This window comes from Manis javanica, chromosome 1 (genome assembly GCF_040802235.1).
Source record: "Manis javanica isolate MJ-LG chromosome 1, MJ_LKY, whole genome shotgun sequence".
Classification (NCBI taxonomy): domain Eukaryota; kingdom Metazoa; phylum Chordata; class Mammalia; order Pholidota; family Manidae; genus Manis; species Manis javanica.
The window spans coordinates 163,022,118-163,045,627 of NC_133156.1; the positions used below are offsets into that span (position 1 = coordinate 163,022,118).

At 39.4% G+C, this 23,510-nt stretch overlaps 1 protein-coding gene across 4 annotated transcripts in view; it reads right to left on the bottom strand.

The window, feature by feature from the left end:
- The window catches only part of VWA3B (von Willebrand factor A domain containing 3B), a 206,573-nt gene that overhangs the window by 81,825 nt on the left and 101,238 nt on the right, over nt 1-23,510 (bottom strand). For all 4 annotated transcript variants that reach the window (XR_012132934.1, XR_012132935.1, XM_073240008.1 and 1 more), the window contains exons 10-14: nt 17,560-17,714; nt 16,591-16,729; nt 15,428-15,559; nt 8,264-8,362; nt 1,988-2,170 (exon numbers count right to left, since the gene is read on the bottom strand). Coding sequence is in view for 2 of the 4 variants with exons in the window: in XM_073240008.1 (XP_073096109.1) it covers nt 1,988-2,170; nt 8,264-8,362; nt 15,428-15,559; nt 16,591-16,729; nt 17,560-17,714 (708 nt within the window). In the remaining 2 variants the exon portion in view is untranslated. The remainder of the gene's footprint in view (nt 1-1,987; nt 2,171-8,263; nt 8,363-15,427; nt 15,560-16,590; nt 16,730-17,559; nt 17,715-23,510) is intronic.

The following is a 23,510-nucleotide window of genomic DNA, read 5'->3' on the forward strand; positions in this document are numbered from 1 at the left end:
GGGACTCCATGGACATTACCTTGGTGGGGGAATTAGAGCACAGCTTACTTTCACTGGAGGGGGTAGATAAACAGCTTCCTTCTCAATCCTCTGATTCCTCAATCCTACCCTACCACAGGATTGAAAGTACCACCTGCATCTGCCTAGTGGGGTTTGGAGAATCACCTTTCCATTCAGCTCTACATACTACCCCAGCTGAGAAATCAGAGCATTGCCAACCTGCTTCCACCCTGTAGAGATGGAAGAATTAGTTCTCTGGTCAGCTCCATTGTCTTTTTCAGTTGCACTGTTTCTGATTAGAAATCTGTTGTCCTTATCTTCATTCCTCTACATAATTTGCTTTCTTTCAACCTATTCTTTTAAGACTTTCTCTTGTCACTGCCTCTGAGATTCTGATATGATGTTGTGGGGTTTTCTTCATGCTTCTTGTGCTTAGGGTTCATTAAGTTTCTTGGATCTGTGGATTTATAGTTTTAATCCGATTTGGAAATTTTCTTGCCACAATTGCTTCAATTATGTTTATTAGGCTACTTGAAATTTTCCACAGCTCACTATGCCTTATTTTTTGTTTTGTTATTGCTGTTATTATTTTGTTTGACTTTAATTCCTTCTTCTCTGTGTTACATTTTGGATAGTTTCTATTGCTGCTTTGCAGTTTACTAATCTTTTGTTCTGCAGTGTCTGTCTGTTGTTCATCCTGTCCCATTTATTTTTATCTCATACACCGTAGTTTTCATCTCTAAAAGTTTGATGGTGTCTCATTTGTACTGTCCATGTCTCTAACTTTTTGAATATATCAAATAGTTATAATAACTGTTTCAATGCTCTAACATTAACATCCAGGTTGGTTATGTATATGTTTTAATTTTTATGTTTGCTTTTTCTCCACATTATGGGCCTGTATTTTTCTGCTTCTTTGCATACATAGTACTATTTGATTGGATACCAGAAATTGCAATTTTACTTTGCTGGATTGTGCATATTTTTGCTTTCCTATAATTATTCTTTAGGTTTGTTAAGGAATGCAGTTAAGTTGCTTGGAAACAGATTGATCCTTTCAGGTCTTGCATTTAAGATTTTTTAGGCAGAACTAGAGCATTATTTGGTTGTTTTCACCACTGAGACAAGGCCCTTCTTTATATTCTATATCTATGACCGTAGGATTATGTGGGTTTCAAGTCTGGCTGATGGGGAGTAGTCACTATTCTCTGCCCCGTGTGAGCTCAGAGTAATGTTCTCACCAATCTTTTTGGATTATTTATTCCCCAGACTCGGGGGAATTAATTATATTCCCTCCTTACATGTAAGCACTGGTCTGTAATCTGGCTTATTCTGGATTTAGTCACTCCTCAGGACAGACAATAAAACAAAAAACACATTATCTAAAAGAGTATTCTTGAAATGTACATCCTCAGGTCAAGATTGAAGGACTGTAGAATAAAATTTTATTTACTGTCTCCCTTTGGCCCATTAGAATGATTTGCTTTATCTGATGGTCAGGATTATACAATTTGAGAAGTCAGGAGACACTACCTAGCATCTGAATTTTCCCACATGGATCCCCTGAGATACATGTTAAGAACAGATTCCTGAAGTTTGGCAAAATATTGATAATTTTTTAATTTGACTAATAGGTGCGTGGTGCGGGACAGAGGGAAGTTGGTCCATATACTCTTCTGTGTTTGTGTATGTCTTAAACTTCCCATAATAAAAAGTTTAGAAGAAAAATATACTAATGGAGATTCCTGGCCCTCTATGCCTAGAGCCTGATTTAACAGCTCTAAAGTGGGACCTAGGAATCTGCAGTTTTACATGTGCTTTAGCTCTAGTGGTCCTTGGACCATATTTTGCAGTACAAACATTGTTAAGTGAATCATTTGCTTGACATAGTTGTCTTTGTGGTTGCTGTTTTCCCAAATAAGGTATCATCCATGGGCCTCCAGCCTATGATGTTCAAATAAATGAACACTCTCTTCTCAGCTCTCACCTGAATAGCCTCTGAAGAACAGGGATTCTTGCAGTCAAAATTATAAGCATGGAACTCTCCTCCAGTCAAAGCAGCAAGATCTTTCAGAAATCCATTTGCAATCTCATCTTTGTAACTGAAGGAGATGGTGTAAATAGGAATTTTCTGAAAAACCTTGACTTGGTCTATAACCATTTCAGGTGGCTGAAATGATAGATTTTGAAGGTAAAAGAAGGGAGATGGAAAAAAAGAAAGAAAAAATAAGTCATGAAAATCCTTCATATTTGCTACAGATAGTAAAATTCTCAACTAATACTTCTTTATACAGTGGTGAGTAGTTTCCAGGAAAGGCACCAATTCAATTCAATAAACATATCCCCTATTAGTCTTTATCCTAACAAGGGATTTTGTTTAGAATTTGTGCATAAGTCTTTCTCACATCCACTTTCTTGTTTCCTGCTGGGGTGAGTCCCTAACTTCTAAGAAGTCCCCAAATGACCACAAAGATATGCTGGGCTGCTCCTGGCAGAGGCCTTGCAGGGTCAGGGTCCATTCACACATACAGATACTCACCAAAGGATACCTATGGATTCCCTTTTAATGAAGATTAATATTATCATAACCCACCTATGGATTCCATTTTAATGAAGAGTAATATTACTAGAACCCTTTTAACTTGATTAAAGACTTGTCTTGCTATTTGACTCTGGACATTTAATAAACAAGCAGTAAGCTGATGTCCATGGAATTGAATCTTGAACAGCATTTCCATCTGTTCATCCAAGCAGAAAATTCTGGTGAGTACTCAGAATAACAACATTGACCTTACATATTCAGGTCCTACAAAGTCAGTGAAAATTCACAAACAAGTGGAGATTAAAATGTACATCTTAATGTCCTCAACATAGAACATGAGCATCAAATATCTATACTTCTTTGAGAGAATCTGAGGGGTAATGCAAAATAAATAGATTGCATATGGGGAAAAGGCAGATATGAATATGAAATGCCTACATAATTGTTCATAAATTATTTGGGGGTAAGTGCTATATTTCTGATTCCCTAGTCTTCATCTTTAAGGAAATCACAGACTCTCTGAGAATCTGGTGAAAGCTATTGATCTCCCCAGAGAAATGTATGAATGCATTTTGCATATATTATTAGGAGATTCTAGACCCTCAGAAATCTATGATAGACTGCAGATCAAGACTCTTTCTCAATATATTGCTAGCAGGAGTGTTACTTGGTACATCCTCTTTGGGGACTATTTGGCAAGATCTGTCAAAATGTATAACTTTTGACTGAGTCTACTTCTCAGAATTTACACTAGAAATAAACTCATACGTATGCAAAATGTATATGTATGCAGTTAGTTTTGCAACATCATGCATAACAGAAAGATTGAAAATAACTTAAATCTCTGTCTGTAGGGGACATGGCTAAATAGTTGTGTGATGGACAACTTTTATTCAACAAAGTACTAGAGGTCCTAACCACAGCAATTTAGATAAGAGAAAGAGATCAAAGGCATCTAAATTGGTAAGGAAGAAATAAAACTGTCACTATTTTCAGATGACATGATACTATATTTAGAAAATCACAGACTCCATCAAAAAACTATTAGAACTAATAACTGGATTCAGCAAAGTTGCAAGATACAAAATTAATACACAGAAATCTGTTGCATTCCTATATATTAACAACAAACTAGCAGAAAGAGAAATCAGGAAAACAATTCCATTTATAATTGCATCAGATATAATAAAATACCTAGGAATAAACTTACCAAGGAGGTGAAAGACCCAAAGGTGAAAGATTCTGAAAACTATAAGACACTCATGAGAGAAATTAAAGAAGACACAAATGGAAATCTATCCCATGCTCACTGATAGGAAGAATTAATACTGTAAAAATGGCCATCCTGCCCAAAGCAATTTACAGAATCAATGCAATAACTATCAAAATACTAACAGCATTTTCCAATGAACTTGAATAAATAATCTTAAAATTCATATGCAACCAAGAGGACCCTGAATAGCTAAAGCAATACTGAGAAATAAGAACAAAGTTGGGGTTTATGCTCCCTGACTTCAAGCCATACTACAAGCTACAGTAATCAAAACAATTTGGTACTGGCACAAGAACAGACCCACAGGTCAATGGAACAGAATAGAGAGCCCAGATATAAACCCAAATATATATGGTCAATTAATATATGACAAAGGAGATGTGAGTATACAATGGGAAAAAGACAGTTTTTTAAATAACTGGTCTTAGGAAAACTGGACAGCCACATGCCAGAGAATGAAACTGGGTTACTATCTAACTCATACACAAAAGTAAACTAAATGAATCATAGACCTAAACATAAGACATGAAACTATAAAAATCTTAGAAGAAAACATAGGCAAAAATCTCTTGAACATAAGCATGAGCAATTTTTTACTGGACACATCTCCTTGAGCAAGGGAAACAAAATAAAAAATAAACATGTGGGCTACATCCAAGTGAAAACTTCTATACAGCAAGGATACCATCAACAAAACAAAAAGGCAACCTACGGTATGGGAGAATATGTTCATAAATGATTTATCCAATAAGGGGTTAACATACAAAATATATAAAGAACTCATACAACACCAAAAAAGAAATTATGATCTAATTAAAAATAAGCAGAGGACCTGAATAGACATTTTTCCAAAAAAGACACACAGATGGCCAATGGACACATGAAAAAATGTTCAACATCACTAATCAGTGAAATGCAAATCAAAACCACAATGAGATATCACCTCACACCAATTAGAATGGCCACTATCCAAAAGACAAGAAATAACAAGTGTTGGTTTGCAACATCATAGATGGAGCTAGAGGGTATTATGTTCAGTGAAATAAGTCAGGCAGAGAAAGACAAATACCAAATGATTTCCCTCATTATTAAGAATAACAATGAAGCAAAATTGAAGAAACAAAATAGGGGCAGACTCACTGACTCCAAGAAGGGACTAGCGTTTACCAAAGGAGAGGAGGAAGGATGGGTGGGAGGGGAGGAAGAAGGGGATTGAGGGGTATTATGATTAGTTCACATGGTGTGTGTGGGGGGTCATGGGGAAGACAGTGTAGCACAGAGAAGACTAGTGACTCCGTGGCATCTTACTACACTGATGGACAGTGACTGCAATGGGGTATGGGGGGTATTCAATATGGGTGAATGTAGCAACCAAATTGTTTTTCTTGTGAAACCTTCATAGGAGTGTATATCAATGATACCTTAATAAAAAAAAAAGAAATAACAAGTGTTGGAGAGGATATAGAGAAAAGGGAACCCTCTTACACTGTAGGTTGGAATGTAAATTGGTGCAGCCACTGCATACAGATGTTCCTCAAAAACCAGAAATACCGTATGACCCAGTAATTCCACTTCTAGGAATTTACCCAAAGAAAACAACATCCCTGATTTGGAAAGATATATGCACCCTTATGTTTAAGCTGTATTATTTACAATAGCCAAGATAGGGAAGCAACCAAAGTGTCCATCAATAGATGAATGGATAAAGAAGATGTGAAATATATATATCATGGAATATTATTCAACCATAAAAAAGAAAGAAACCCTGCCATTTTGTGACAACATGGATGGACCTAGAGGGCATTATGCTAAGTGAAATGAGCCAGGCAGAGAAAGACAAATACAATATGATTTTGCTTGTTTGTGGAATCTAAAAACAAAAGAAAAAAAAATGAACAAAATAGCAGTAGACTCACAGACACTGAGAAGTGACTATGGTGAGTGGTTACTAGGGGGAGGGGCACAAAAATTCTCCATCATAATATAAGTTGGCCACAGGGACGGCAGAACAGCATGGAGAATATAGCCAATGATTCTGTAACATCTTCCTGTGTTGACAGATAGCAACTACACTACTGGGGTGAGGATTTAATAATATGGATAACTGCTGACCCCACTCTGTTGTGTAATTTCAACCAATATAAGATTGTGTATCAATGATACTTCAATAAAAAAATAAATAGTTCTGTGATGGAATACTAGGCAGCTATTAAAAAAATGAGGAAGCTCTTTATGAAATGATATTAAGCAATTTCCAATGTATCTTGTTTTGTTAATAAAGGTATAGAATCATCTACCTAACACATATCCTTTATATATTTTTAAAAGGGAATGTATATAAATACATTTATATTTCTTCTTGTATAACAATCTCTGAAAAAGGATACCAGAAACTGGTAACATACACTGCCTCTCAGCTGGTGAAAAGGAGGTGGGAGGGAGAATTTTCTCTATATACATATCGTTCTGTACCTTAGCAATTTGTAACACATGAATGTATTACTATTCAAAAATTAAATAAGCCAAATTTATGTCTAAGATAGAAGTTTTATTCAATCTATGGATATTAAATACATGGAATATGATGCAGTCATTGAGAATCATGTTTTGGAGAATTTCTCATGACTTGGAAAAATTGGATAAGTTAGAACACAAATGGAGAACAAAAAATTGAATTATGAATTACATACATTTTCTTTTTTTATGTTAATATGCTTATCTGTATTTTCTAAATTGCCTAGAGTATAAACAATAAAGTAAGTTTATTAAAAAGAAAGACTCATTTGTCCAGATGACAGTCAAATCAGAATCTCCAGCCACATCTTCCCCAAACACCAGCCCCATATTTCTAGGGGCTTCTAACATCCATGGACTTCAGCTGCTCAAACTCAGCTTCTTCCATCAGCAACTCCCAAGCTTGGTCCTTCTTATTTTTAAATTTAAGTCAGTTAATAACATAATCATCATAAACCAGACATCAGTCATCTTGACTCCTTTTTGTCTTGCTCCTACCTTCTCCTCCCTCTGTCCTCCTCTGCTCCCAAACTGGTCTTCTGAGGTTACTTCTATGAACCCTGAAGAGAGTGCCCTCATCCCTATTTCTGATGCTGCTGCCTGAGGTGGATAAAATACAGGTGGATGCGGCCATCTGCTCCTCTGAGAGGCCCCTCGGCAGCAAAGCCCACTCTGTCCACGTGGCAGTCGAGGGCCTTCCCAATCTCCCCAACCTAGCTTCCGTGCCTCAGGCCTGACAGTGGCCACCATGGTCCTCGCTCTCATGTTGTTTCTCTGAGCAGCCCATATGTTTCCACACCACTGTTCCTTCTGTCCGGGATACCAGCAATCTCCTCGTTAGAAAATTCCTTCTCCTCTTTCCAGACACAGCTCAAATGTGCTCTCCTCGGTGGGACCTTCCTTCCTCCCCTCCAACTTGCACAGCAGAATTCAGCACCCTGTTCTCCCAGATATCTCACTGCACAGGTTAACGCCACTCCTTGGACTGTGTCAGTTAACTTCTGTGTCTAGCACATCTTGCATAGCATAAGCTTCCCTAAAGCAGTGCTGCTATCATTTATCTTTGTAACCTCAAACCTGGCACCACATATGGAACATAAACAAGGCACAACAAATTGCTTCTCAATAGAAAGAATAGTGAAGTTGATAGGAAAATCATTCAAAATAAAGCTTCCCTTTATATACAAAATCTAATACTGCAGCAAAAGCCAGTTGCTTTACTAGTGAAGCTGTGGGCCATTTGACACAGGGTGTTTTACAATATTTGCCTAGCAGTGTTCACATGCAAACACTTCACAATGAAGGATGCAAGATGATACTAATTCGCTTTAGCAGTTAATTTACGTTGTACTGGCCTGCAAATCCATATATTTACGTCATGCCTAGAGCATTAGTCTTTCATTCACAAAGCTCAAAAGAAGATGAATGGACTCCACTGAAACTTTTCAAATATTTTCCAGTCAGGTTAAACAACACAAAGAACATTTCACTAGAAAGGCATGCTTTTGTTTAAATGATTACTAAATTAAAATTTGGTGTAAAACCAAGGATGTTGTGCAGTGACATGTTTGGATTTGAGTCCCTAAAGGGAAAAAATCAAAAGGGACCTCTGCCCTCTTCGTTTGTCAGGAAACATAAACCAGTCTTTAGTGGAAGGTGGGTATCCCTTTTCATGGGGTTGGCCTCCAGGCCAACGGGTGTGTCACATTAACCAGACAGAACTTGCTGTCAAATATATTCTCCTCATTGCTTTAGCAGACAAAGGAATTCCTCAGTGTATTTTCTCACCTCAGTCCTGGGTCCCTACGTCAAGGAAATCTCTCTCAACAGCTTTTTGAGGGCAGCTGAAAGGTCCTGCAAACCTATTCTTAGCAGGCATCTTCAGGGTATTGGTGAGTCCCTCTTTCCCTCTTTGTTCCCACTTTGCTAAGTACCTGATCAGGTCTCCCATCTGTCAAAAGGTAGATTGCTTGTGTTTCTTTATCAGCAAAAGCAATTTGCAGGGCATTCAGGGTGTTTGTGGAACTTCCAATCTGTAGAAAAAAAAGAGAGAGATCAACCACATAACTCAGAAAAGATCTCACAAACAAGTCATTTATTTTCTATTTCCAAAAAAAGAAAGAAAGAAAGAAGTACTTGTGAAATAAAAGGTAAACTTAAATTATACTGAGATAATAATTTAAGTCCAGCAATTCCCTGAGTGTGCCATAAAAGCCCCTATACAGACAGACCCAGAACTGCTAGAAGCCAGGACTATGGATTTCCTGTCCTGACAATGTAGCTCTTAATGCAATTTTATCTTTGTTTCTGTGGGACACACAAACTCAGTTACTGTTCATTCAGCTGTCAACAGAGTTTCCACATGTAGCCTGAATCCGCCTTGGCAGGGATCATGTTTGTTTCATGCCAGGATTTATTCACGATGCCCAATATTTGGCCAAACATGAGTGTGGTATCATTAGCAATCTGGGTGTACAGCAAAGAAACTGTAAATCTTTTAAACCCCTGCAGTTTCTGCCCAGGGATGGAGAGCACTGGCAAGGGTGTCACGCCAAAACTTATAACCAAAAAAATACAGACAAACAGCAAGTACATGACTTTGGTTATGCCCTTCAGAGTGCTCAGCTCATAGCGCAGTAACCAGGCCCCACATCTGAGAAGAGACAGACACCCGCAGTCAGCCAAGAGGCAGGCCCTGGCTTTCTGGGATGGTGACGGGTGGCTTGGTAGAGGCTGGCCAGGTGTACATGGTGAGAGGGTAAGGCCCACAGGTCCCATTCACAGGTGGAGTTGGTGCTCTCTTGAGGGTTTTTTCACTACAAATGCCACAGGGTACTCACACTAAAGACTGGGAGAGCCCTAAGAAAGTCTCCTTCATGGTGCAGAATTGGGGAAGAGGAACAGCAATACAGGAATCTCCACAGGGACCCTTCTCCACCTCACACAGGACAAAGGCCTTAATTTATGTGGGGGAGTCTGGGGGAGTACAGGGCGTCGGAGGGGGCAGGGCAACAAACACAATCACTCTTGTGGCATTGGAGAAAATCCAGGATGAGGGTGGGGGACAAACCCTATACACCTGGGGAGGCGCAGAGCTAGGTTCTGGGCCCACAGGTACTGAGCAGGCCACAGCCCTGAGACACCAATGTCTGTAGGACTGAGGTTCATTCAGAGAACACCCATTCCCCTACAAACATTCATGACATGAGTTCTCTCTGAGGCCCCCTATAAAGGAAAAATAAACATCTGAGGGTAGAGGGGACTTTGAGAAACAATTCTCTGGTGTATCATTTCCCAACCTTAACACAAAGTATCACTGTAAGAATTTGGGGTATGGAACTCTGATGGTGACAATAACAAACCAACCTGAAACCCAGCCCAGCTCCTGATTAGCTTTTAACCTACCCCTGCTTGCTCCCCAAAAAGAAAGGTATGTTCATTTCTAGGCAGAAAAAGTAATTATCTCAGTCTCTATATATTATTACACATGATGTTCAACTTTTAACAAAAAAATAAGCATACTTAGAATAAACCATATACTACTAGGATACAAAAGTACAACTCAGAAACAAACTCAGATATGATACAGATGCTGAAACTATTTGACAGAAAATCAAAAATAACTGTGATTAGTACAATAAAACCTCTAAGGTGAACAACACTCAAAGCCAGGTGAATAATTTCAGCAGAGAGATGGCAACCTTCAGAAATAAATTAAAATGCTAAAAATAAAAAACATAGTAATACAAATGAGTACAAAGAGGAAAAAAGAGTAAATCAAAACAGAAAAGAGCATCAAAGGGCTGTGGAACAATATCAAATGGTCTGACAATGCATAATTAGAAATGCAGGAGAAGAGAGAAAACAGGATAGAAGAAATATTTGGAAAACGAATGGCTGAGAATTTTCCAAAAACCTTTTGACAGACACAAACCCATGGATGCAAGAAGGTCAGAGAATACCAAATAAGATAAATAAAATAAAGTAACACTTTTACCAGGGTGGAGTCAGAGAAAACCAAGTAATGAGCCAAGACTTTCATCCCTCACAAACTGTAGCAAGTCCTCCGCGCCCCATGGTGTCCACTCCTACCCAGCAGGAACAAGGTGCTCTTTCCCCTCAGAGTTCGAGCCAGGAACCTGAACTTCAATCTCCACCTGGCAGTAATGAGGCACGGTCTACCCATCCCCTGACAGAGCAGTGTCAGAAAAGCCAACTGAATAGGAGGTTTGAATAATATCCAGAGGCTCACCACATAAAACAGAAATGTCTAGGATCAATTACAAATCACTCCATCACTCCAATACCAGAACTGCCATACCAGAACCAGGAAGATCTCAACCTGAATGAAAGATAGTAGACACCAACACTGAGATGACAGAGATGTTAGAATGATTTAACAAAGATTTTAGAACAGTTGTGAGAAAAATGCTTCAACTATCAATTTATCAACAAGCTTGAAAACTAGAAAGCATCAGAAAATAAACAGAAAGTTTCAGCAAAGAAATAAAAGATATGGAGGAGAACCAAATGGAACTCTTAGAATTTAAAACACAATAACCAAAACCTTAAAACTCAGTAGAGCTGAACAGCAGAACAAAAAGGACAGAGGAAGGAATCAGTGAAATGGAAGATAGAAAAACAGAAATTATATAATTTGAGCAATAAAGAAAAAACAGTTGAAGAAAGCAACAAACAGAGGCTTAGATATTTTGGGGACTGTAACAAAAGATTTAATGTTTGTGTTATAAGGATCCTGAAAAGACAGGATTCTGAAAAGACATGGGGCTGCAAAAGTACCTGAAGACATAATGCCTGACTCTCCCAAAATTTGGCAAGATATATAAATGTATAGATTCAAGATGCTGAGCAAACCCCAAAGGAATCCATGAAAATACATCAAAATTTGTAGGGCACAGGTAAGCCAGTGCTAAAGGGAAATATCAATCAACACAGAAAATGCATTTGACGAAATTCAATGCCCAGTGATAACAGAAACTTACGGAAAAATAGGAACAGAGGGAAACTTCCACAACTGAATGAAAAGCAACCATAAAAACTTACAAAATTATAGCAATCTTTTTTAAAAAAAACTCCTTGAAGAAATATTTGAATCCAAAAAGGGCACAGGATACAAGATACACAAAAATTACTTGTATTTCTATATACTGTGAACACACAGATATCAAAATTAAAAAATACAATACCCATTTACAATCACCCCCACAAAAATAAAATATTTAGATGTTATTAGCAAGACATATGCAGGACTTGTATGCTGAAAACTATACAACACTGATGAAAGAAATAAAAGATTTAAATAAAGGGAGAGATAAACCAGGTTCATGAATTGGGAGATTCAACATAATTAAAATACCAAATTTCCCCAAATTTATACACAGGTTAAACACAATTCCTATTTTAAAAAACCAAGACATTTTATAGATATATACAAGATTATTTTAAAATTTATATGGAAAAGACAATGGAACTAGAATAACTAAGACAATTACACAAAAGAAGAATAAAGTGGAAAAATCAGTCCACTTGAGTTCAAGACTTCTTTGGTTACAGCAATCAAGACTGTGTGGTATTAGTGGAGGGATAGATACATAGACTAATTGAACAGAATAGATAATCCAGAAACAGACCCACACAAATATACCCAATTGATTTTTGACAGAGATGAAAAAACAATTCAATGAAAAAGAGAGTGCCTTTCAACAAGTGCAGCTGCAGCAACTGGATGTCCACAGGCAAAAAAAAAAAAAAAGAACCTCAGCCTATGGTTAATTTAAGTAAAAATTATCTCAAAAAGATCATGAACTTTAGTATAAAATACAAAACTATAAAACTTTTAGAGAAAACATAAGAAAAATCCTTGGGATCTAGGCCATAAAAGGAAAAACTGATAAACTGAAGTTAAAATGAAAAGCTTGTGTGCTCTGTTAAAGAACTGTTAAGAGAGTAAAATGACAAGCTACAGCCTGGGAGAAGTATAACAAGCCACAAAGCTGACAAAGGAGTAATACCTAGAATATGAGAAGAGCACCCAAAACTCAACAGTAAAAAAAAAACCCAACACTCCAATCCTAACACAAACATGGAGATATTTGACTGAAGAAAGTATACAGATAGAAAATAAGCATGTAAGATATCCATTATTGTTCGTCATAATGGAAATGCAAATGAAAACCTCAGGAGATGTCACTACAAACCTACCAGAAAGGCTAAAAATAAAAAGAATGACAACACCAAGGATGGCAGGGATGCAGAGAAACTGGATCACTAATACACTGCTGGTATGGAAATAAAGTGGTAGTCACTCTGGAAAACTGACAATTTTCTTAAACATTAAACATGCAACTACCTTAAAAACTAACAATTGTGTCCCGGGTTGAACCTGGGAAACTACAGATGATCATGGAACGTTCTGTAGTGCCAGAAAGTAAGGAAGTGTTAAAGAAAAAAGGTGAATGTATGTTAAAGAACACACAAGGCAACTTGAAAAAGTTCCCAATGGCCAGAGTAGGAACAATTTTAGTAACAAAATGAACAACAGGATTGGATTATAACTCAAAGAGTAAGATAAATATCCATAAATGAAATAAATATATGATTGAATGAATAAATAAAAGGGGGGAAAGAGGCAACTCTTCTTACAGGAGAATTTCAACAAATATAAAAGGAATGAAGGAAGTAGAAAGTCATCATTAGAACAGCACAGTAATAATTGCAGTAGGAAAGATCCATTGCTGAATGTTAAAATCAGTCCGTGAAAGTTTAAGGAACAAAAGATATTTGCATAGCCACAAGGTATCTCCTCCAAAATATCTCGTATTTATAAACGGAAAAACAGTAACAAGAGGGGGGAAATTTGGCAGATGCCACCTTACTCAAGTGATCAAAGTTAACATCACTGATATTAAAGCAGTTCAACACCATGTACCATTCAATGTGATGCACTGAGAAGCACCTATCACCACTGAGGTATGCTTCCCCCAAATCCGTGACCCCAATGTAATCATGAGAAAACAGTAGACAAAACCAAATTGAAGGACATTCTACAAAACATTGGACCAATACTCTTCAAAAGTGTCAAAGTCATGAAAGATAAGGAATTATTGTCATAGATAGATGGGACTAGAAAGACCCCAATTAAGTTCAGGGTGGGATCTGGATGGAATCTTGGAACATTAACAGGGACATTAATGGAAAAATTAATGAACTCTGAGTGAAGTCTGTAATTTAGTTAATAATATCAATGTGATTTTCTTAGTCTTGATAACTGTGCTATGGTTATGTCAGATGTTAACATTAGGGGAAGCAGGGTGAAGGGTATATAGGAACTCTGTACTATTTCTGCAACTCTCTCATGAGTTTAAAATTATTCTAAATTAAAAAGTTTATTAAGTTATATATATATATTTAAAAAGACACCCAAAACTACTGCATTTGGGCAGCAGGAATGTTACGCAGATGGTAAACAGAACAACTCTTCTCTCTGAGTCCATGGATCTCAACAGCCTTCTGTTGACAAGCCCAGTGCCCAGGGTATATTGAAAAGATGGTGGGAAAGCAGGGAGACAGCCAGCCTGAGAACCATGGGAAAGATGGGTGGGAGTCAGTGCCACCTCCCTCTCTGCTCCCCCAGCAACCTTGGGCCAGACCCTTCCCCCAAAGACTAGGCAGGCACGCGCCAGGTTGTGCTTCTGTGACTCAGGACTGGCTGCACCTGTTGGGGAACCGCTGCTCCTTGACACCGGCACATGGCAGGCTCAGAACATCCGAGCATGTCCTGAATTTACTGGGTTGATTCCTGGACCAAAGCAATTGAAAGAATGATACGGAAATCTGGTGTCCTTGTAAATGAATTTTTCACATTCAGCAAGCAAGCAAGAGAGCTTCAGTGAAGATTTCTGAAGAGAGCAGAATCATATAAAGAATGATTTAAGTTATATTTTTAGTCCTTTAGAGGGCTGACTCTATTCACTGCTTATTTTTATATAAAGCAGCACCTGATGTTTTTTTCTAACAAGATTACATATATAATACCTTTTTACCACAAACCCTAAATTAGTGGGCTTTGAATTAACAAGGTATCTCCCGTTACCTATAGAGTGTAAAAGGAAAGCACATATGTCCCAAGTAACTTCATTGGTTAGTTCTGGAAATCTAACAGGGTGGGGATGAATTTAATACTCTTTCCCAGGATAAGATGGCTAATTAAGTCAAAAATCTTACAGGTATTATTATTTCTTATAGAACAGATTTCTTCCTTCTCCCATTAAAAAAATCAAATCCCAAGGAATCTAGAACATCCCAACGACAGCACAAGCCTTGCATTGTTAATATTCCAGGAGCTCCACTTAATGTCCATTTGTGGTTTCCGTCAAATTTGGGACCCAAAACTCAGGCAATGAACTATTTTAAAGATGTTTGTGTTCAATAGTTGACTTTCTAAGAAGAGCCTTTAATCTCAATTTTCATATATCTCAAATATCTGGAATACTATATGGTTCTGGAAAAATAACTTTTAAAATGAAGTTAAGTTCAAGAAAAGAAAAAATACAAGGAAAGGGAAATTCTTCCCAGTAGTTTGGGTAAATGCCAAAAGCAACGGCTTTATCTCCCAGTGAAAGGCAGACCTGAAGAAATTATCTACCTTCTTTCTGTCTCCTGCTGCCCCTTCTCTCTCCCTACTCTCGCTCTAATTGCTCACACTGTACTCTATGTTTCCACAAGTTCACTACTTTTGAACAAAGCCCATTGTTTGGAATAACTGCAATAGATCACTTGAAATAAAAATGGGGTTTCAGAAGGAATACATTTGGGTGATTGAGTACAAAAAATAGTATTTTTAAGTTTTCATAAGGGGCTGCCACAAGCAGATCTCAAAATGATATGCTGTGAATAGAGGCTTCTCTAAACATTTAAGTGTTGACTAATGAGACTGGATTAATGTGACCATAGCAAATAAAACCAGCGCCTGCGTGAAGCCCCTGCCAGCACGGTCAGAGCACTTTCTCAAGCATTTGCTTCCTAAACAGCAGGTGATCACGCCAGGTTCCTCCTCCCAGACTCAGCCTCCCTCTTACCTTTATGTCTCTAACCCAGGACTGAGCCCCTTTCAAATTATCTTCATTGATTTCTACAAGCTTTTCCTGCCAAGCAACTGCTTGAGCATCAAATTGTACAAAATTGAATTTCCTTTTGTATTTCAGCTGTTCCTGTAAGAAAAAATTACTATTTAACCATAAAACCAATCAAATGTAAGAAAAGATTAGGACAGGTCACAGTTTGATAAACTTTAATCACTATGATATCTATGTTCAGTTCCAGAAGCTAAAAATTACATTCAAAAGGAAAAATCTTTTCTAATAAAAAAGATATTAAATAAAATTATACACAATTTGGATATTCAACCTTTACAAATGTGTGAATATATGTTACATATACATCATATATGTGTGTGTTTATATTTATACTGTGATGTTAAATGTTGTCTTTAATACAGCATTAATGTCATACTGAATAAGCACAGTAAAGGCGATCTGCTTAAAGAAGAAAAATCCAAAATGGTGTCATCAGTTCAATCACCTTTTTAGTAAGACTGTTACTCAATTACATGTCTATTCACTTGCCTTCCATTAGTCCATATTTCTCCAATAGAGTTTATCAAATTAAAAACTGTATTTTGTATTTGCCAACACTCCCCACAATTATTTTCTGTAATTAAAACTCACATCACTACTACTAACACAACAGTACTGTGTTATCCATATATGGGTGTGGAAAGTAGGCATTAGGAAATTGAAGCCATCTGCTTCCACCCCCATAACTCAGTACAGGCAGAACACTGGAAGCTCCTAACCATCAGCTTATGCGCCTCCCACATACCGACTGTGGGGCCAGTGCATACCACAGATAATAAAAACACTGAAAGTTCAAATAAAAATGCTGAACTGAAGAGATTCTGGAAAACAATGGTGGTGGGTGGGTGGGGTATGTGCACACTATGGATTTCAGGATAGAGGAAACCTGAAGTATGGACATAGATACAGAAAGGACCCACCTAAGGAAGGGTTTGCTTGCAAAGGAGAACTGATGATTCTCTAACTGGCAAATGTGGCTTTCCTGTGGATTTTTTAGTGCAAACCTCACCTGAGTAGCTCTCGAAACTTCTGCAGGTGATGATGGGTGGAGATGCATTCATGAAAAGCAGGCTGTCACATCCATGAACCTGACAGTTCTGACTAACCTGCACAAACTGGACGATCTTGTCCTTCACCAAATCCAGCTTGCTCTTCATTGAGTGGGAGGTATCAATGAGAATGTAGACACAATCATTACACACCTGTCCAAAGAGGATTTGACTCCCATTCTGTAGCCATTTAATCCTAGGCAGGAAATAGGTTGAAAGTGAACATTTAGAGCCTAGGGGCAACAAGAGCATCCTCCCAAGAACTTAATGATACAACTGGGCTAATTGTATATGCATAGTCCTCTGTGAATGGATTACTGCTTCAGAGGGTTTTCTATGGAAGTGTCTATGTTTGGGCCGGCTCCCCTCATCACCGCCAACCCTGAATATCCAGCATTAATCTAAGAAAAACAGAACTAGGAAAATCAACAGGACAGAAATACAAATCCAATACTGGGTTCCAAAGCCAAAAGTAAATGACTTCGAGTCATTTGATAGTTTGAAGCCCTCAGCTCTGACTTCAGACCATTTGTTTCTCTAACCCTACTGACTGCAGACAAGCTAGTCAAGTCGGCACATTCCTGAAGCTTCACTGAAACTCTTGAACAGTATCAAGCAGATATTGTTCAACCCCAGATCCCTACAATAACCAAGTGCCAGGTGGTTGTATGAGCAGGACTGCCTCTGCAGTCGAGGCTCAGGAGGCAAATTAAGTTCATGGCTGCAGGCAAAACCTGAGGGAGGAGGCAGGGCAAATGGAAAAATTACTTGAAACTGAATTCATAGTTCAGCAAGACCTAGGCAACTAGAACCTATAGGGCAAAATACTGAAGAGACTGCCGCATAGAAAAAGGGATCAAAGTGAGTCCAAGTCACTTAACTACATCCCAGAACACACATTTAAAAATCACAAAATCCAGCACCCAACAATGTAAAATTCTTCTGGCTAAGCCTTTACTAAGAGGTCAAGCAGATCTGGATTTCAGGAGAGACTAGACCACATGTGCCTCGTGAAAACACACCAACCTCCTCTGGATCTGGGCCAGGACTTCATGAACTCTCTCACTGTACCATGTGTACTTCTCCTTGGTCATGCAGACATGGACCAAGCTCCCATCCTTCCAGGGAGCATGGATAAATCTGCTGCAGTATTTCGCATGGACTTTCTTCTTGTTGGTCTCCTAAGGAAAGGATAAAGCCACTCAGAAGCCATTCAAAGAAAATTCTCCAGGTGGAACCTCCATCTCTGCCTCACTTACACAGCTCTCAGCACTCAATCCCATGGTAAAATCATTCAACTACCTCTGGTTCAACTGAACATGTACTGGGACCTAGGTGTCATGAATGATGGTCAGAAAGACATGCACAATCCCATCTGTGTTCCAGATAATATTTCCAGCAGGAGACACTGTATGCACACACAAACACAGACATAAACACAAACACAAGCACACAGCAAGTGGTAATGCAGAGCACTAGACACCTAGTATCTGGCACTGGACTGAGGCCATATGACCGGGCTAGTTCTGGCAGAGGAAAGAGTTCTCAGTGGACAAGAGGGCTAAGGAGACCATCTAGAGGTGGGAATTGAGATTCACACAAAACATTTTTCTGTTGTTACTCCCATCCCCAAACAAAGAAAAATAACCAAGAGTCCCATTACACATCTAGTGTCCTGTACTGGGACAGACAGAACAGGCCAAGGACAAAGGCTTCCCACCCAAAGGTCTGTCATTCTCCATCACTCACCCAACCTATTTAGGGATTTATGCCTGCTCTGCTCTACTCCTTCAAGCACTGCTTCATGCCAGGCACTCTTCTAGGCACCGGCAATACAAGCCAGAAACAAATTATATAAATAATTATATAGCAAATCAGATGAAGACAAATGGAGAAAAGTGAGGCAAGGAAGGAGAACAGAGAATGCTGGGGGCTGGGGTGAGGGTGGGGACAAGTTAAGACCTAAAAGGGGAAGTCTCAAAGAGAAGGCGAAATAGGAGCAAAGAATACGAGCAAGAACAGAATGCTGACAAACAGAGGTCTGTCTGGGGGAAGTGTGGGGACACAGACACAGCAAGCACAAGAAGTAAGTGTTTACCCAGCATGTTTGTACAATTTTAGGAAGACCAGTGTAGCAGAAATAAATGAGATGAAGCGAGAGAAATATGAGGAGGGCCAGGAAGCAGGATCTGTAGGCTTACTGGCTGATGGAATTGACTGGCTTCTCCTCTGAGTGAAAAAGGAACTGTCTAAGGGCTTAAACATGAGAAGTGACTTGATTTTTTTATAAGATAGAATTGACATATAACACTGTACTAGTTTTTGGTATAGAACATAATGATTTCATATATGTATATGTTGCAAAATTATTATCACAATAAATTTAGTTAACACCCATCACCACACAGTTACAAATATTTTTTTTTGCGATGAGAATTTTTAAAATCTACTCTCTTAGAGAAGTGTAGTTTAAAGTTTCAAAGTTGAATTTCTAAAACTATATTATTTTAAAGGATACCTCTGGTTACCCTGTTGAGAAAAGACTGTAGATGGTCAAGGTCAGAGCAGGGTGTCAGGAGGTCAGTTAGGGGGCATGGACCAGGGGTGGCAGCAGAGGTGGTAAGAAGTGGTCAGATTTGGAATTACAGATAATTATGAAGATAAAACGGACAGGCTTTAATGAGAGGTCAGATGTGGGTAGAAGAGAACAGAAGAGTCAAGGATGACTCTAAGGTTTTTCAGCCCAGAGAACTAAAAAAAGGGAGTTGCAAAAAATTGATAGGAGGAAGATTCTGGGAGAGCGTCCTTGAAGAGAAAAAGATCTGGATCCAGTATCTGATGCGTTGGGCTCAAGACTCCTGTTAGACATCCAGTAATACAGCAAGTCATTGGGTGGCAATCAGGACAGGACTCGGAACTGGAGATTGAAATTTGGAAGTCACCAGCATGCACACAGGACTAGATGAGGTCACCTGGAGAAGGAATGCAGACAGAGCAGATGCCCAAGGACTGCACCTTGAGGCCCTCCAGTGTTTAGAGGCTGGGGACATGGGAAATAAGTAACAAAGACTGAGAAAGAATAGCCAGTGAAGGAGGAGGAAAAACAGGACAGCATATTTACTGCAAGCAAAAGAATTTCAAGGAAGTAACCAACTATGTTAAATGTTGACAACAGGTCAAGAAAGAAAGAGACTGAGAACCGACCCCTGGATTTAGCAATTCAGGTATTGCTAGAAAGAGTGGGTTTTTATGGAGAATGGGCCTTTTTGGAGTGTGTTCTAAAGAGCATGGGAGAAGGTAGAATTGGAGGAAGGAACTTTAAGACTGTTGAGGAGTGGAATTCTAAAGAGGAGCTAGGGAATAAGGCAGAGCCAAAGGCAGACATGAGCGCCAAAAACTGTATTTTTAAGATGGGAAGAATAACACAATGTTTGTGTACTGATGGGAAAGATCTAGAAATGACGATACAGAATAGGAAGGGGGAGAATGAATGACCGAGGGAACAGGGATCAGTGCACACATGGAAGGACCGGCCTGAGACAAGAGCAAGGACATTCAGCCATCCTGGAAGAAATAAGGGGAGGGCACACAGGTGCAGAGGCTGGGGGATCTGTGGATGTGCGGCAGATGTTCACGTCAATGTTCAGTGCTGAGCACTAACACGGAGGAGAAGGTGTGTGAAGTTTGAGCAGGTCGGCATCTTGGAGAATGAGAGTCTGAGTGGATTGGAAAAGCACAGTAGGATAACTGGGCAGCATAAAAGAGCCATCTGAAGTCAGAGGTCATGAATCCCAGTGAAACCAGGCACTGGGGCTGTGTGTCTTTTCCAGTTTCCTCACTGCAGTCAACTGCACAGGTTTAAGGCAGAAAGGGCAGAAAGTTGGATTCACCAGTGTTGGGGTTTGCCAGATGAATGCAATACTGTAAGGCAGGAGAAAAGTAGGTGAGGCTGTATGAGAGGGACAAAGGGTAGAGAGGACAGGGAAAGACTGGAATTAGAGTAGTAGAGGAAATGACCCAAATAGTGGCCAGAGAGGGTGACCCTTGGTACTGATTATGTAGATTATGATTACAGTTATTTGTAATGAAAAGGTCAAGGGTACGTCTATGGCAGGAGTGGTAGTCATGCAGTGGAGGAGAAAGTCATTGGAGAAGAGAGATCAGAACAAAGAAAGCTCAGGGTATGGGAAGGGTCATCCACATGTAACTGACATCACTAAGAATTAATACAGTTGAAGCCAGTGACAACGAGCCAGAAGCTATAATCTTAAAGGATTGCCAGGGGTGACCTAGGGCTCAGTAGGTGTCAGCCACAGGAGGTGCACTGGGTGCTACATTCTGATGACATGGGAAGAGTGAAGGAGAACAATGAAGAAACAGCAAAGAGGAACAAGAAGACCCCCACCCAACTCCAGGCCACAGGTCCATGGAGAACGGGAGTGAAACCAGGGTCCTTGAGAAAGAACCCAGACAAACAGGCGAAGAGGACACTGAAGAGCACATGAAGCTGTAGGGGGTTACTGATGGCTTCTAGTTTCAGGGGACGCAGGGGAGGGATTTGAGGAGTCAGGGAGGAATGGAGCAGGCTCAGACAGGGATGTGAATCTAGGGGTCCAGTGTGACTGATGTAAGTAGGAATTAAGGGTACAATGAGGTCAGTCCAGATGCTCCCAAGGCAGGCAGATGGGGGAGCCACCTCTCCACTGCAGGGCAAGGACAGGAGGAGAAAGATCCTCTCTCATTCTCATCAGCTTCCTGAGGATGTCACAAGGGAGATCTCCCTGCTCTCAGTCCCACCGCACGGTACTTCCCAACTGTGCCTTCTGCACTTCCAAATGGAAACACACCATCTGTAAGTTATGTGAATACAGGTGCCAGCAGCAGAGTGTGAGAGCCCAGCATATCTGAATTCAAACCCTGCCTCCACCTGCCATGAGATGGCAGACAAGTTGCCTAACCTCTCGGAGGCCCTATCACTTTGTTTTCTCATATGTGACATTAGAACACAAATATTCACTTTGTATATAAAGCATACAGGCATTCCTAAATGTTCATTTCTGACTCACAATGCTGATAATAAAGAAAGAAGGAAGGTAACATCTACTGGGCATCTCCTAAGTGCCAGGCACTGTGCTTTAAGACATGCATTTTTAAATTTGGACTTTACACCACACATTTTACAGATGTGGAGAGTGAGGCTGCAAACAAGTTAAATTATTTGCTCAACATCATAATTACTGGTAGAGGCAGCATTTGCACTGAGGTCTCCACACTCCAAATCCAGTGCATTTTCCACCATACCACCCTGTCTGGTACATAGTGAAGGTTCAACAAATATTTGTTAGAGGAATAAAATGGTGAGGCCAGCATGGGCTTTTGAACATCAGGGCTGGCTTTGTGCACAAGCAGCATAAGCAATCATGAAGGCAACGTGATGTTAGAAGTTCCCCAAAATACCAAGTTACTAAACTTTGCCTGAAATTTCCTAATTAGAAATGCATTCTTGGCTCTTCCTCCCACCTGTCCGTCCATCTGGAAAATGCTATGTCAGAAGGCCTTTTTAGACGTGTATTTCTTAGTGTTAACGAGTTTTTATTATTAACCTATAAATCAATTTTTATAGTTAAAAACTTAGGGAGTCTGACCCAAACCTACCTATATCAAAGCCTCAGTTTCTGTCTACCTTATGCCTATCACAATTATAGGTGTAATTCCAGTCCCAAATACTAAAAACAAAAGTGTCCCCTTTTCATCAATATTTGGGAAACAGGATGGCAGTACTGTGCAATTCTCAATTTTTACTATAGTAGTATTCCTTGTTAGCACAAGAAATTTGAGGTAAAGTTTCCCACTTTAAGCCAAATTCTTCAAACTGTCCCTGTAAAATTCCATTCAAAATTATCAAGAAAGAATAAAGAGCAAATCAGTATTAGAGACAGAGCTGAGCAAACCACAGTCATGAGCGCTTATTAAGCTATGTTCAGGTTCAGAGATTAATATTTTTAAATATCCAGGGCTTAATGTACTTTAAAAAATGAAAATTTAGTTATGTATGACTTCCTGAGCTAATAAAGTTACTGAGTAATGTCTACAAAACCAGAAAACTGTGCTGGGGGAGGAACCCCATAAATGAGATTTCCCTGCAATGTAGCAATTATTCTGCTCTTCAGTATATAAGCCAGGAAACAAGTCTTACATCCATTCTGCATTTTTCTAATTCAATTTTTACACTGTCCTTGTATTCCATTGTAAACACTAGGCAGTAAGAGGGCAAAACCACATCGCATGGCATAGCCCCAAAGGGAAGGACGATGTGTGCAGCCAGTGGCCAGCCAGCTTAAGGAGTGTCCAAGAGACTGGGGTTTCACCTCTGTAGGCCTGACAGACATCTCAGTGAAGATCCTGACACTGAATCAGAGCCTAAGAGAATATATCAAGCGACACTGCCTTTGACAAGGACCTCCATTTCCTCTCCAGGGTCGCTGCTGGGCTGCCGTTACCTGCATGTCGTGTTGCTTGCATTTTAGCTTTCGCCTCCAGTAGGTACCTGGCCTTTTACTACCTTCTCATGGAGCTTTCCTTCAGTTTTACAAAATAGAACATTCAGTTTATCCCAATTTTCTGTTCTTATTGTGATAGTCTTTTTCACTCTTTCCATAATGCTAAACTTTTGACAGTCTTCTGGTCTTGCGCTACACATCACTGTTTCTCAAAGTGTGAGCCCTGGGCCAGCAGCTTCAGCATCATTTGGGGATTGTTATAAATGCAAACTATAGGGCTCCACCTCAAACCCACTGACTCATGCATGCTAAAGTTTAGGACCACTACTGTAGATCACTGTCTTTCCACTGTGAGTCAGACTTGGGCACTTTGAGAAACTCCATTCCTTTCAGACCCATTGGCACAATGAAACTACAGCTTTCAAAAGTTTCCAGTATATACCTTCTGATGCTGTAACCCCTTAGAGAATCCGATTT